Consider the following 16,350-nt stretch of genomic DNA (forward strand, 5'->3'; position numbering starts at 1 on the left):
ATATAAGGTAATGCAACCTTCCAGATCAGGGGTCTTCAAACTTAGCCCTTTGGTGACTTGTGGACTTCAACTTCCAGAATTCCTCAGCCAGGCACACTGGCTGAGGAATTCTGGGAGTTGAAGTCCACAAGTCATAAAAGGGCCAAGTTTGAAGACCCCTGTTCCAGATGCATTAGGATTGGTATAGTGTCTGGTGACAATGAGAATAGTAATTCAACTACTTCTTCATGGCACAGGTTTAGGTAAAATTGAGCTAAGGGTCTTTTTTCAGAATTTTTTAAAATTCCACCTTCATTATTTTTATAAGCAAATCAATGTGATGAACATATCTAATACTCTTTCTTTTTCAGTGAAAATATAAACAAAAAGGCTTCAGGAGGCACCCAAAAGATAAAATAATAAATGATTTACAGTTATTGGGGAAAAAGTGTTTCTGAGAACATGTACTACCATGGAGATGATTCACCTGCAAATACTCACAAGATCATGTTCTGCCAATCTTTGATCACTAATTGGACCTCCTCCAGCAACATAATATACTGTAATGGCGAAGGTGATGTTAGGTATCCTGACCTGAAATGTATCATGCCTCCATCGGAGCCTGAATCTGTGGAGGAAAATGAACTGGAACAGGGGCCTATGGAGGTTGAGGGAGAGGGGTCTGTGGCTTCAGAGGAATGTGGGGAAGAGCAGGCTGAGGCAGGCCAGGGCCTTCCAGGAGTGAGACAGGCTGAACAGGAGAGACAGAGTTCAGGCAATGAGCAAGGGCCACCCACACCTGATCATAGAGCAGGGAGAGTGGAGAGAAGGAGGGAACAACGCAGGCAAATTCAGCGTCCCGCCCCTCTCCACAAGGCACACCTGGAGAATGAGATTTAAGGAGACGCTGTGGGGAGAGGCATTTGTCGGGAACAAACGCTGATTCCTTAGAGTTTTGTGTGTGTTGTTGCTGATCTCTTGTTCTGTGACTTCTGCTTGGAAACCTGGAAACTCTGACCATTGGACTGGGTGACAACATTGCTTGGATGTTTAAAGAACTCGGACTATATTTTGGCTTCCCTTCTGAAACTGTTCAGGCAAGCATGTATTCACACAGACTCATTAGGTTTATGATGTATGTGTCATTCTTTCTTATCTCCATGGCCTTGAGTAAATTCCTCTCCTAATCAGACTGTATGTGAAACTACTTGCAGCCAGAGGTGTGTGTTTTTTCCTTTGTTGGAAGAATTTGGGGAAAATTTGGAGCAATTAAAGGGCGGTTTGAATTGCCAGCTGACTGCATTGCCTCTGTGCTGTGCCCTGGGTCATCACAAATGGTTTGTTTATAAACCATCAGCAAAACCACCAGCAAAACTATTAAAAAGGCACAACAAAGAATGTATTTCCTGCATCAACTCATAAAACTCAAGACTGCCCCAGGAGCTGCTGATAAGAGTTCTACAGAGGAAGGATTGAATCTGTCATTTGTACTTCAATAACTGTCTGATTTGGTACAGCAACTAAACAGGAGAGGTACTGTATAGACTTCAACGGATAGTTAGAACTGCAGAAAAAACAACTGCAACCAGCCTGCCTTCCACTGAGGACCTATATACTGAACGAGCCAGAAGGAGGGTTGAGAAAATATTTACAGACCCCCTTGCATCCTGGACATAAACTGTTTCAACTCTTCCCTTCAGGGTGCCACTATAGAGCATTGCATGCCAAAACAACTAGACACAGGTTTTTTTTTCCTCTAGTGCCATCACTCTGCTAAACACCTAATTCCCATAGCACTGTCTAAGGATGTTTATCCATGTAGTAAGGCTGTATTGCTACTATCCTTCTCCTCTTTCCTATTATCTTCTCCTGTTGGTATCTTACGATTATATTGCTTGTTATTTGTATGTACACTGAGAGCTTATGCACCAGAAACAAATTCCTTGTGTGTCCAATCACGCTTGGCCAATAAAGAATATTGTCCATTGTATATTGTGAACTTGGCTGAGCTGTGCAGTTGCTTCTGCAGAAGTGAAATAGGTACACTATATATCAGGGCTTTTCAACCAGTGGTACGGGTACCATCTGTGGTACATTAGCACCTGGCAGGTGGTACGCAACCATCCTAGAAAAGTGGTAGCGGGGGAGGGGAATGAGCTGAACTGGTGGCAGTATTGAACAAGCCTGAGCGTCTCAGAGATGCCTGGAGCTGCAGGGCTGTCAGGGCTCAGCGGAAGCGCCAGGATCAGCGCCAGGCTCCAGCTGGAGCTTGACGCTGATCCTGGTGCTTCTGCTGAGCCCAGAAGAAGTGCCGATCAGTTGGAATGTTGCAGCATCTCTAGGGTATTCTGATTTACATTCAGATGCTTGGCAACTGATTCATATTTATGACAGTCACAGTGTCCCAGGGTCATGTGAAGTGACCAAAACCTGCTGCAACCATCCAGCAGATGGGGAGAATAAAAACCAAACACCCTCCTACCCCACCCCCACTGCCAATCCTGCACAACAATGAAAACCTTGGATAGGAGGAAGAGTGCCGCCAGGCAGGCAGGCAGGTGTCTTGCTCGGCTGTGGCTTGGGAGGCACTTTTTTCAGTGCCATTGTAACTTTGAACAGTCACTAAGCGAACTGTTGTAAGTCTGTTGTAAGGACTACCTGTACTTTATCACTTTTTTCCTTTTTTTTTTTGGTTATCAAGTTTTTGACACCTTGCTAGGCGACTGGTGGTACTCGGATGTTGCCGTATCCTAAAAGTGGTACAATGGGTAAATAGGTTGAAAAGTCCTGCTATATATGACCAGATTCGATGTGTTTGCTGTATTTTTGACTAAGTGTTTGAATTAAGGACAGGCTGCCTAAACTTAGCACTCTGTGCTGAGGCAAGATTTCTTAGATTTAAGATTTCTTAGTTTAATTTGACTCTGACCAGGTAATAACATAACATAACTGTTAGGATAAAGTTCAGCCCTGTTCATTCTTCTTGTTTTCTTTGTAACATTTGATATATCCAAGAGGAATATCAAGAGGAATTGTGAGTTTGCGTGATTACAGAATGGTGAGTCTGCATTTGAAAATGAGTCTTCTTGTTATTTTAAGGAGGCCTGGAGAACATACAGTTACAGAGCTTCAGGTACCCAAAACATGCTACGTTTAATTAATTATAAAAGTCCAATATATTCAGAAACAATTCTGACTGAAATAGGTATGGGGTTTTTTTTAGATAAAACAAGAAAACACAGATTTGCTTGTTTGGGAGAATTTTGTCAACTGTTTCAGAAAATACAATTTAATTGGAGGTTAAAATGGCGTAGATTTAAAGGGTACAGATATGGTTGTTTTTTGCCATTACCATTAGTAACAAAATGAAGCTTATGACAAAGAACAAATGTAATCATTGTGACACTTTTGAACTCGGTGATCGTTTGTGATTTTTCTCAAGATCAAAATTTGTCATTGAGGAAGGGATAAGTGATACACAATGTAATCTTACTTCATTGTAAAAAATGCACAGGGGAAATTAATAGTTCAGAGTGTTTAGTGGAAAGGACCTCATAAAATGTAAATATTTATTTTAAGAAGGGAAGATTATAGGCAAATCTATGATATATTAGGTCTGAGCCCAAATCTATGATATGTTCTGCTGAACCCAGAAGAAGCGCCAGCTGATCGGTGCTTCTTCTGGGCTTAGCAGAAGCGTCAGGATCAGTACTGCTTTCCAGCTAATTGATGCTTCTTCAGGGCTCAGCAGAAGCACCAGGATCAGCGCTGAGCTCCAGCTGGAGCCTGGCGTTGATCCTGGCGCTTCCACTGAGCCCTGACAGCCCTGAAGAAGCGCCGATCAGCTGGAAAGTAGCACTGATCCTGGCGTTTCTGCTGAGCCCTGACAGCCCTGCAGCTCCAGCCATCTCTCACTCAGGCTTGAGCAGTGGTGCCACCGATTCAACTCATTCCCCTCCCCCACTACCACTTTTCTAGGATGGTCATGTACCACCTGCCAGGTGCCAATGTACCACAGGTGGTACCCGTACCACTGGTTGAAAAGCTCTGGACTAGAAGACCTCCAACATTCCTTCCAACTCTATTATTATTGTTGTTGTTGTAGTTATGCATGCCAGAGGTCCTCAACCTTTTGGGCACCAGGGACCGGTTACGACATGGAGAGAGGCTTTTCCGCAGACCGGAAGGGGTGTGGTTTTGTGTGCTGCCTGCATCCGGTGAATGGGGCTTTGCTTGTTTGTGCGGCCCGGTTGCTGGCATGCTGCAGCCCAGTACCGATCCATAGACCGGGTATTGGGGACCCCTGCATTATGCATTATGTAAATAAATAAAAGGGTAGGATATTTATGTCACACATTTCTTTCTCAACTCTTAATTCTTTAATATAAAAGTTTGGCATCTTGCCCACTTACTCCATAAGTTAGGATAAAGCAATCTTGAAGCCACTGGGTATTAATAATTTCTAACAAGTTAAGAGTATGTCCAGAAGAGTTTGATTGCTACAAAGGTTATTTTTTTGTGTATCAAAGGAAATGATTTTGGCTCCAAGGAAAAACATGCTTTTCTAAATTTCAAAAGGAGGCATGGACGCCATGCTGAAATGCTAATATCACCTTTATGAAAATTAATATTTAATCAATTTATTAGCCACCTCTAAGAGAGCGGAAAGAGCTGTATTCTAGCTGGGGAAGTTGGAAATACCCCTACAACATAAGTTTCTCAAATATGTTGGCTGGGGAATTCATCCATCTGAAAGTAGCCAAGTTTGAAAATCACTGCTCCAGAAGATACCAAGAGGCAAATTGTAATTCTGTAGCCAAGTCCACAAAGTCTCCTGGACGGAGCTCAATGCTTAAGCATAGCTGGCTGGGCTCGGTTCCACTCGCCAGGCTTGTCTCCCAAAGGAGGACTCTGGGAAGCCAATCTGAAAGAGCATCCTGAAGCCTCAGAGCCCTTTCCCAGCCTTTTCCTTTCGCCACTGTCCTTCCTCCCCACTCGCCAGTCATCACTGCCCCGCATCCTGAGGGCAAAGAGCAACGCGCACCACCAACCTAGCTGACTCCCAAAGGTGCTTTTTTTTTTCAAAAGGCAACTGGACGTCCTTGCTTTTTCCTTGAAAGACATTTTGCTTCTCATCCAAGAAGCTTCTTGGTTGGGAATGGAAGGGTTTATATTCCTTGCAGACAGCTGGTCATTTGCATTTTTTATAAGAGAGTCCTTGAGGCCACTTGAGGGCTTGTCTGTGTCCTCAGGGTCACCTGAGCAGTGCAAATGACAGCCTGTGCCTGTCTTCAACAGTGAAGGAACCCAGGGCAGAAAACATCCTGCAGCCAAGAAGGCTCCACCCCCATTTGCACAACGCAGGTGACCCTGAGGAAACAGATAACCCTCCAAGTGGCCTCAACGACTCTCTATAACCGGGGTCTTCAAACTTGGCCCTTTTATGACTTGTGGACTTCAACTCCCAGAATTCCTCAGCCAGGCATGCTGGCTGAGGAATTCTGGGAGTTGAAGTCCACAAGTCATAAAAGGGCCAAGTTTGAAGACCCCTGCTCTAAAAGAAGGCAAATGACCGGCTGTCTGCAACAAACATAAATCCTTCCATTCCCCACCATCCAGTCAGAACCGAAGAAGCTTCTTGGATGAGAAGCGAAACGTCTTCAAAGAAAAAGCAAGAAAGTCCCGTTGCCTTTTGAAGAACAAGAAAAAAAAATCTTTGGGACAACCCTGATCCGGAATGACCCAGAATTCCCATAGATCAGGGGAAGGCAACCTTGTCTCTTTCATGACTCGTGGACTTCAACTCCCAGAATTCCTGCTCAGCATGGAAACCTCTCCATTTCTCCTCAGCATGGCTGGCTCAGGAATTCTGGGAGTTGAAGTCCACGAGTCATTAAAAGAGCCAAGGCGGCCTACCCCTGCCATAGACATTCAGCCCAACGGACCCAAGCGGAGGCCAGCGGGCGCATGCGTGCAAGGGCCTCTCTCGCGGAGGCAGGCGGGGGAAGAGAAGGCGGGGCCTGGCGCTCGCGGCTCCTCAGCCAGTGGCTGCGGCGTCCTCGGCGACCGGATGTTGTGATTGTGACTGTTCCTGTCCCTCCCCTTCCGGGGGAGCTCGACGGGCGCTTCCTCCCGGCGACTCTGAGGGGAGAAAAAGACTTCAGCGACTCTTTTGGCCCGGGCGGCGGCGGCGGCGGCGGCGGCTGTAGCCGCTTGGGCGCCTGGGCTGGCCGTCTCCCCCGCTTCGCTTCGCCGCTCGGAGTCTCTCCTCCAGGCTCCTCGGGAGAGTCACCGTGGCCCGGCCTCGGTCATGGCGGACTTCGACGAGATTTACGAGGAAGAGGAAGACGAGGAGCGGGCCTTGGAGGAGCAGCTGCTGAAGCACTCGCCGGACCCGGTGGTGGTGCGCGGCTCCGGCCACGTAACCGTGTAAGCAGGAGCGCCGAGAAGGGCCAAGGGGGCGGGCGGAGGGCCGGGAGCCTTTCCAGGGCTTGGCGTCCCCCCCCCCCACCCGACCTTTAATGCGGCTCCCTTTAATCCCGTTTGGGAAACGGGCCTCTTTCCTTCCCACCCCAGGCGAGTCAGTAGCGAGGAACGCCGCCGTCCCGCCGCTTTCCTTCCCTTACACAGGCTCGGAGGCGGCCTTTCGGATTTCCCCCGAGTTTGCTAAGCATTTTTATTTATTTTGGGGGGGGGGCTTTCTCCTTTCGCTTCCGCCGCTTGACAGTTCCTCCCTCGAGCCAGTCTTGTGTTATGTTACCTTAGAGCAGTGTTTCCCAAACTTGACAATTTTAAGGCATGAGGACTTCAACTCCCAGAATTCCACAGCCAGCAACGCTGGCTGTGGAATTCTGGGAGTTGAAGTCCACATGCCTTAAAATTGTCAAGTTTGGGAAACACTGCCTTAGAGCAGGGTCTCCAACCTTGGCTGCTTTAAGACTTGTGGACTTCAACTCCCAGAATTCCCCAGCCAGCCCATTTTGCAGACCCCTGCTTTAAACTGTCAATAAACTAATGGCTGTATGTTAAGGACTACTTGTAATTTAATAATGGATGAAAGAGATGTATCTCCTGGAAAAAAAAAACCAACCCTCAGTTCTTTTGAGCAGCCACTTCTATGTTCCAGTCCTGTTGAGTTGGATGGACTTCCTTTCAAGAAAGATTGCATGGAATGAATGGCTTTTCACTTGTGAAGAAGTATTTCTTTGTGAATGTAAGTGTGTAAGCAAAAATGCATAAGAGAGGTTATGGTTTCTATTCTAAGAAATTAAAAAGTGGCTGCTGGGGAATTATTTTTTTAATGTTAATATTAAGGTGCTGATGTCCCATCATCCAATTTTGTTCTTCTTTAGCAAGATTTGGCATCTGGTGAATGAAATCTATGCTTTGCGGACAGCCCGTAATGAATGGAACTAATAAGAAATATAATTTATACATTGTAGAAAGGTATGAAGAGGAAAAGCATTGATTAGGATTTATGATTATAATGAACATTGGAAGGACAAATACAGCCATTCTTAGATTAGAACTGAATTATCTCAGCAACCCTAAGCCAATATTTCTCAAGCTTGGTTACTTTAAGTTGCCTGGACTTTAACTGCCAGAATTTCCCAGTACCGCATGCTGTCTAGGGAATTCTGGGAGTTGAAGTCCACAGGTCTTAAAGTTGCCAAGATTGGGGACCCCTGCATTAGAGAGAGAGGCTAAAGTGGAGACCTGGACTCATGTGGTTTTTGGTCTTCCGAAGCGACAGTGGAATGAGAGTTGCGCAACTTTTATCTTCCTCTCCCTAGTTGTTTGACATGTCAGTATCTGGTGTTTTTTCAGATCTGGTAAAACTGAGATGTTGTAGTGGGTGTGGTTGTTCCTGAAAAAGAGGTATCTCATGGGAGCAGGGAAAATACATAATAGTTTGCATAGTCTTTTTTTTTTTGGTATTGATAAACATAAATATAGTTCCCCCTCCATCACTCTGCTGAACAGTTAATTCCCACAGAACCGTCTCATTTTTCCTCACCTTTCCTACTGTCTTCTATTGTTTTTTTTTATGATTTTATCAATTGTTGTTTGTAACTTCTGATTAATGATTGTAATTGTGATTTATGACCTATGACCTATTGCTTGCTGTTTCTATGTACACTGTGAGCTTATTCACTGAAGACAAATTCTTTGTGTGTCCGATCACACTTGGCCAATAAAGAATTCTGTTCTATTCCGTTGATGGGAAGTAAGGTATATTTGATTTTTTTTTTTTTACAGTACTGTAGAGGACGAATTGAGATGAAAAAATTGTGGTGCAAGCTTGCCTTGTAGATCCAAGTTTGAAGGAAGGCAGGTCTTAAAAGTATAGTTTAAAAGTCTTGTCTTGCCCAAACTTGTGATAGGCATGTCAGAGGATAGCTCTGAAAGGTATTCTTAGGAATAAAAAAACCCTTTAATGTCTTATATTAAGTTTCAGGTTTTTTTTCAAGTTTCAGGTTTGCTCTTTGTTCTCCATCTCTTCTTTTGAATAACTGAAATCAAACATAAAATACTGTAATTAGAATTTGCTGAATCTTTATCTGTTTCTCTCCTCCACTAACTCCTTTGGTTTTAGAGCAGGTAAATAAGATTAGATCAAAATACTAAATAATGTATTTGTTCCATATTCAATTGGCAATTTGCAGTTTATTCAAGGGCATTATGATGCACAAGTACTAGAGCATTGTTAGTTTGAATAGGACTTAACACTTTTCATATTTCTTGTAGGAGCACAGTTGGTCCTTGATTTGCAACCAGTTGCTTAACAACCATTTGAAATTACAACAGACCCTCCCCTCAAAAAATGGTACAACCTAGATTCAAAGGTCCAATACTCGCCCTCTCCCTACAGTAATGTGATCTGATTTGGTGTAGTCAGTAACTGGTCTACATTTCTGACCATGTGCAGTGCCCTGTGGTCATGTGATTATGATTTATCATGTTTTTTTTGCTGGAAACTGACATTTATTTCTGGTTTTCTGCAAAAAAAAAAAAAAAAGCCCATTACAGACAATGCTTAACAACAGCTGCATTCACTTAATGATTGCTGCAAAAAAAATGTAGAATCATGTCAGTCTCATAGGTGTTTTGACTGATGACTGTCATGACATATGATAAAAATTCTAGGCTCCATTACCGTTGAGGACTAACTGTACTCTTCAGTGTTGTATTAAATATTGTGTCTTCAGTTTCACAACCTGAAGGTAAAAGATCCTTTGCTAGGGGCTATCTTGAAATCTTGGGGAAAAGTGTTTGGTTTAAGGAATTGCAGATAGGTGCTATGTTGGCATAGACTAGCATTTTGCTATTTCATATAGCTAGTGAAGACCGATGTGGTAGGATCTAACTTAGCAGGGCTGATATTGAAAAAGCTCAGTAGGGTCAGACTGGGCTAGTACCTGGGTAAGGACCATTATGAATCTCAGATTGGTAGATTAAAAAGTTTTTAAAAATACGAAAGAAGGCAATGCAGAAGTAAATGTCTTCTGTATTTTTGAATCTACCCATGTTGACTTTATCCTGAAGAAATACACATATACACTTGCATTCAAGTTGTACGCTCTGTGCAAAGCTCTAAGAATGATTGTGTGATTTGTCTGATCGTTTAGTTCAGGCCAAGACAATATTAGATTCCCCTTTATTTCCTCAAATACGCTACTATTATGTTTGTAAATTGAATTCCTTTTTGGGGTTTTTTGGTTATGTTGGATATATTCACCGCCTGGAGTTACTTGTAAAAATAATAAAAGCAGGATATAAAGAAAACAAAACCAGCAAGAAACCACAGCGTCTGAGATAATAAGGAAATTCAGCTAATTATGACTAGGTCAGCATATAAAGTATTCAAACAACATAATGATGACCTCAGGAAGAAGAATGCTTGGAATATATGGCAACAGCAATACTATAGCTAAATGTAAAAATTTAATGCTTCTGTTAATCACAGCCTTGACCTACTCATGTAATAACAAGTTTGACCTTTTCTCTAAGGCTTGAAGAATTCCCTTTAATATATAGTTTGTAAATAGGACATGCTTGGTTAGTTCAGCATGATTGCCCTTATTATATGGAATGTAAAGTATAACTTGCTCTGTTTTTTTCTTTTAACTTTGGCTCATTTCTTGTAGCTTTATCAGTATTGTTTCTCATGATCCTTAGCTGAAGCACTTCTAGGATACGAAACAGTATGAGAAATAGTGCACAATTATAGTTTAGTGTGGATTGCTTGAAATTATTCTGGAAAATGACTAAATTGTTGGTTTAAATAATATTTCTAATACTTGACATCTATTACAAAGCAAGTACATCTTGCAACTAAAAATGCTCTTAATAATATCTAGAAGCATAGTAAAATATTTTAAGCATTTACCTGCTGTATTGCATAAATATTAACCCATTTACCTGTTGTATTGCATAAAGTATTTGTGGAAGTGAGTTTGAAGGATTACCTTAAAATAATTTTCTGTTTTGCTGGGTATATATGCAGTGACTAGTAATGTATATCCTTATCTAGATTACTTATTTATTAAAAGTATAGAAAATACATTATTGATATGCAATATGATCTTTTGTGTGAGAGTTCAGTTCTTACGGAATGATAACACTGAAAACAATGATAATAAAAATGTGAGTAATATATTCCAAAATTAAGTTATCTGCTTAAACTGGAAGTTATTGGGTTGACAAGGCAGTGGGCAAAAAGAACGTGAGCTATATAATTTCAGTTTTTCAAAAAGTACAAGGAGGCTAATAGTGAAAACGGGGAAATCATTTTTTTAATGAAGAAGCAAGAATACCTAGGAATAATAAATAGTTTGGTGGAATGCTTGCTGGAATAAAAAATATCTTAGTGGGGTCACAAAATTAGTTGAAGGAAGTTTAAGGTTAAAAGTAAATAATAATAATAATAATAATAATAATAATAATAATTGGAACTACTCTTGCTTGCTTTTGCCACAAATAGAAATAGAAAGACTGTGGCAAAATCAAGCAAGGGTAGTACCAATAGTAATAGGTGCCTTGGGTGCAATCCCAAAACAACTGGAGCAACACTTGAACACCATTGGCATTGACAAATTCGCTATTAGTCAATTGCAAAAGGCGGCCTTATTAGGAACTGCTTCCATCCTGCAACGATACCTGTAATACCATCAAACATCCACATCTGCCTATCCCAGGTCCTTGGTAAGGACTTGATAGTTAGACAAAAATGCCAAATCCAGTCTGAACATCTGGCTGACTGTGTGATGATCAATAATAATAATAATAATAATAATAATAATAATAATAATAATAATAATGTTGGAAGGGACCTTGGAGGTCATCTAGTCCAACCCCCTGCTCAGGCAGGAAACCCTATACCATTTCAGACAAATGGCTGTCCAGTCTCTTCTTAAAGACTTCCACTGTTGGAGCATTCATCGCTTCTGGAGGCAGGTTGTTCCACTGGTTAATTGTTCTAACTGTCAGGAAGTTTCTCCTTAGTTCTAGGTTGCTTCTCTCTTTGGTTAGTTTCCATCTGTTGCTTCTTGTCCTGCCTTCAGGCGCTTTGGAAAACAGCTTGACTCCCTCTTCTTTGGGGCAGCCCCTGAGATCTTGGAACACTGCCATCATGTCCCCCCTCGTCCTTCTAATATTACTTGGATGCAACTGGCCAGGAGGCCTGTCCTGCATCCCAGCAGCTTTTTTTCTATTGATTTCAAAGACAAGCAACGAAAGCAGACAGGAAGACAAATCTTCCAAGTGAATAGACTAAATTTTTATTACAGCCACTGACCAGAATTACAAACTGAAAATCATTTAAAGTAAGTCTTCCAGGTGTCATTTTGGGTTTCTAACATAAGCCCCAAATGGGTTTATTTGTAGTTAGGAAAGAACTCACTTTGCCAGAGACCCAGTCAGAGGAATTTTTGTTGCAGTGTTTTGCAAGCCAAAAAGTGTCCATGATAGTCGCCTGACCTTGAGATAACTGAGGTTCATGTCACTTAAAAAACGTGTCAGCTTTATGAAGAATAAATACACTTGGTATATCTTCCTAAGGTTAATACCTGAAATTTAGTAACAAGAAATTAAACTGATTGCAAGTGTGTTTTCAAAGGGAATGCTACCCCAATTTAAAAAGTCTGAAAAATTGTTCTCTGATTCAGTTTCCACAAAAAAATTTGGTTTATTAGCCACAGCATCTTTTCTTGATCTCAGAAATTATTCAGCTGCTGGATACTCTTGGTAGCTTGTGAAAAATGGGAAGAATAGACCACTAGTTCTTCAAATTCTTTAGCAATAATTTTCTGGTTCCGGCTGTTCAACCAGATATTTAGAAGTTAGAATTTGTTTGTTTGTTTGTTTGTTCATTCATTCATTCATTCATTCATTCATTCAACTTATATGTCATCCATCTCACCAAGAGGTGACTAGGTGGCTTATAATTATTATTATGGGTTTGAAGTCCTGCTCTTTCACATTTGAAGTGGACTGTTTTTATCATTTTGGATGTACTATATTTTGAGCTGAGCAAAATCCTTGCATCCAGTTTTGGTCACCACGATGTAAAAAAGATGTTGAGATTCTAGAAAGAGTATAGAGAAGAGCAACAAAGATGATTAGGGGACTGGAGGCTAAAACATATGAGGAACGGTTGCTGGAATTGGATATGTCTAGTTTGATGAAGAGAAGGACAGTTTTTAAGAAGAGACTGGACAGCCATTTGTCTGAAATAGTACAGGGTTTCCTGCCTGAGCAGAGAGTTGGACTAGATGACCTCCATGGTCCCTTCCAACTATTATTGTTGTTGTTGTTGTTGTTGTAGTTGTCCAACTTTCTAGGGGTAGAAATGCTTAAATATCTATTAGAAAAGCCAGAATGCTTGCTCTTTTTATCTACCCTGATAATTATTTACAAAGTATATTTATATTTTTTTGTATTTACTACATTTGAAATAATAAAAAACCACTTTCTTTTATTACTCTGTTGCTGCTTTATTGTCTTGAAGCACAACTGTTTCTTTCTGTGACTCTTACTATGCTTAAGTCTCTATGAAATGCAAATATATACCACAGAAATTCTCTTATAGTTTTCTATAGCATAGTTATCATTTAGATGTTTGGTCAAAAGGAATTATAAAAGTTTGCCGCAAATTCTACTGGCAATAGGGAAAAATAAAGAGAAGTGAATATAAAAAATATAAAAGTTTTGTACCATATTCATGTTATGCATTTGTACAGTTCTGTCCGACACTAATTGTGTAGGTAAATATTTTATTTTTCTCTGACAAATATATGTCTTGATTCTTTGAGGTTGACATGGGGAAAACATATTGAGGACCTGAAAAATACTTTTTTAAATTAAAGCCCTACTTCTCTTTTCGTAACAATAGATAACGCATACTGTTTTTCATATAAGATTTTCTATTACAAATGTTGTATAATGAATCATGATGCTTGGTCTTAGTGGGCAAGGAAATTTTGAATTATAAGATCATCAGAACCGGGTGATCCCTAGAGTAGAGTTTCAACGTTGGCTGAAAATAGGGATAAACTGTAAGCAATATACTTGTTGCTGTTGATATAAAATGTAACATTTGTCATCAGGGGGATTTGCCCTTAGAATATTTTAAAAGTCATTTATAATCTAAACCAGTGGTTTTCAACCTGTGGGTCGGGACCTCATTTGGGGTCGAACGACCATTTCACGGGGGTCGCCAAACAACGCAGTCCGCCATTTTTCCCCCCTTTTCCTTAGCTGTGCTCCTCCCTTTTATTCTATTGGCTTTTGAAAGCCAATAGAATAGACTCTCTTGAATAGAGTCTAATTCTATTGGCTTTCAAAAGCCCATAGGAATTGTCCAGGCTGTCTCTGCCCTGCTGAGCCCGCCAAAAGCCCCAGTCTGCAAACGGTGCTGCACCAGTTGAGTAGTCCTCGACTTACGACCGGTTGAGTAGTCCTCGACTTACGACTGGTTGGGGGTCGCGGCATTAAAAAGGTTGAGAACCACTGATGTAAACTGTTCCTTATAAACTGTTGGGATATCTTTTGGGGCTTATCTCTTTAATAACTTTTGCTCTTCTTTCAATCGAGAAAGTTTCTCCAGAATGATCTATAACAGAGGCCCCCAACCTTTTGGGCACCAGGGACCTGTTCCTTGGAGAGAGGTTTTTCCGCGGACCGGAGGGGGCCTGGTTTCATGTACCGTCCGCATCCCACGGATGGGCCTTTGCTTGTTGGCATGGACCGGTTTCTGGCATGTGCTGGTCCACAGACCGGGGGTAACAATGAGAATTCCCCCCCCCTCAACCTTACAATCCAGGTGACTGGTACAAACTTAAAAAGGCGCTGAGGAGGAGGAGGAGAAGAAGAAGGCAATGTTTTTAGTTACCAAGTTCTCGTAGCAATTGGCTTAAATTGCCTGGCTCTGGCCTCCCAGTGTAGTCATCCTGTTTCCTATCCTCCCTCTGGTAGAGCTTTATGACGTGGCAGCTGCCAGGAGACTGTTGCTGGAGTGAAGCTGGCTGTTCCATAAGATTAGAACTGTGGCCCAGCTCCCTTAGCAGCTGCAAGGTTTTTATCACTTGTGTCTGCTTGACCTCTTCCATTGCTTAGCCTTCTGTACCACAGTGCTGCTGTAAGGGCAGAGGACCTACTCCAATTCGCAGGGTCTCCTGTTACGCCTTAGTCCTTGTGTCCTGCATTTGGAGTATAAGTTGCACCATTTTAGCAGATTCTAGAAGTTGTGAAGCTGCCAAGGCTTATTAGAAGTAAAGTACCGCATACATATATGTACCTTGCAACATATAGAAGATTGCAGATTGCTGTAACTTTTGGAGACTGCAGTCCTCCTCATGAAAATAGAGGTTTTGTTTTCATCTGGCATACACACACACACACACACACACACACACACACACACACACACAGAGCTATGGAATGTTTCATATTTTATGCTTTTGAGCCATGCTGTTCAGTCTGCAAGACAGCTTTGCAAAGCTCAAACGTGTGTGAAATACCGTATTTTCCAGCGTATAAGACGACTTTCTAAACCCTGAAAATCTTCTCCAAAGTTAGGGGTCGTCTTATACGGCCAGTCGTCTTATACACCGGAATATATGGTAAGTGCAGCAAGCAGACACAATAGCGGAACTTGGCAATATTACATTTTTCTAGCTGTCTGATGCTACTTTTAATATCCGTGGCAAAAGCAATGCTTTTTCCCTCTCAGTAGAGATCCTTTTGCAGAATTAGAATTTGTCAACAGATCATGCTGAATAGTTCAAAGAAATGTAGAAATGTAAGAAACGTAACTACATATGTTAGTACTATATGCAGGCTAAAATTGTACTCAGTAATTATCAGAATTACTTTTGATAATTTACTTCAAAATAATATTTTGAAATTTTATGTGGATTGCTTTTTAATTAATAAAAGAAAGAAGAAAACACACGATGGAGGTACATAAATTGTCAAAGCAAAGGAAAAAAATGCATAAAAAGTGCTTTGACAAAAAATAAAAGAAACACAGCAAAGGAAAAAACAGTATATGCCACAATAGGAAACAGTTACAGTTCTATATTTATCTAATGCAAATGTTCAAGTACATATATATTTCACATACATTTATCCAGCTATCATTTTTAACATACTGTATTCCGTAGATTTGGTACAAATTTTTTCCTTTTTTTTTTTTTTTGGTCATCAAATTTTTGACACCTTGCTAGGCACCTGGTGATACTCGGATGTTGCCATATCTTAAAAGTGGTACAATGGGTGAAAAGGTTTAAAAGTCCTGATCTAGATAAGGATATACATTACTAGTCACTGCAGATATACCCAGGAAAACAGAAAATTATTTTAAGGTAATCCCTCAAACTCACTTCCACAAATACTTTATGCAATACAACAGGTAAATGGGTTAATCAAGTTTTTGACACCTTGCTAGGTGACTGGTGGTACTTGGATGTTGCCATATCCTAAAAGTGGTACAATGGGTGAAAAGGTTAAAAAGCCCTGCTCTATAGCAAGCTGAAAGCTTTATTAAAAAGGACCTTCAAATTTCAGATATTTGGTTGGAGATTAAGAAATTAGGTTACTGTTCAGGAACAGTAAATCTAGGTGGGGCGTATATTTTGCTTTATTTTGTGGACAGTGATCTAGGCCGGTATGACGTGTGGGTGTGCTTGTATGTGTGTAGGAAGGATGGAATCCTGGATAGCTGTCTGAAATTTTCTTCCTCCTAGGAGTTATTCTTGTTTCTTAAGAAGGAAAAAAAAAAAGCATGGGGGAGGGGTCCCTTTATAGATTAGATTCTATAAAGTTGTTCCATTGTTGATATGTTAGGCCAAGTTGCAGTTGAATAAATTA

General features: G+C 41.1%; 1 protein-coding gene across 1 annotated transcript in view; it reads left to right on the top strand.

Annotated features, from left to right (window-relative positions):
- Positions 1–6,060: 6,060 nt before the first annotated feature.
- Positions 6,061–16,350, top strand: part of CHIC2 (cysteine rich hydrophobic domain 2) — a 39,455-nt gene continuing 29,165 nt past the window's right edge. The window contains exon 1 of the mRNA XM_039362920.1: positions 6,061–6,408. Within this exon, the coding sequence (XP_039218854.1) occupies positions 6,290–6,408 (119 nt within the window). The 5' untranslated portion in view covers positions 6,061–6,289. The remainder of the gene's footprint in view (positions 6,409–16,350) is intronic.

This window comes from Crotalus tigris, unplaced genomic scaffold (genome assembly GCF_016545835.1).
Source record: "Crotalus tigris isolate CLP2741 ecotype Arizona unplaced genomic scaffold, ASM1654583v1 scf7180000019483.1746242, whole genome shotgun sequence".
In the NCBI taxonomy this organism is placed as follows: domain Eukaryota; kingdom Metazoa; phylum Chordata; class Lepidosauria; order Squamata; family Viperidae; genus Crotalus; species Crotalus tigris.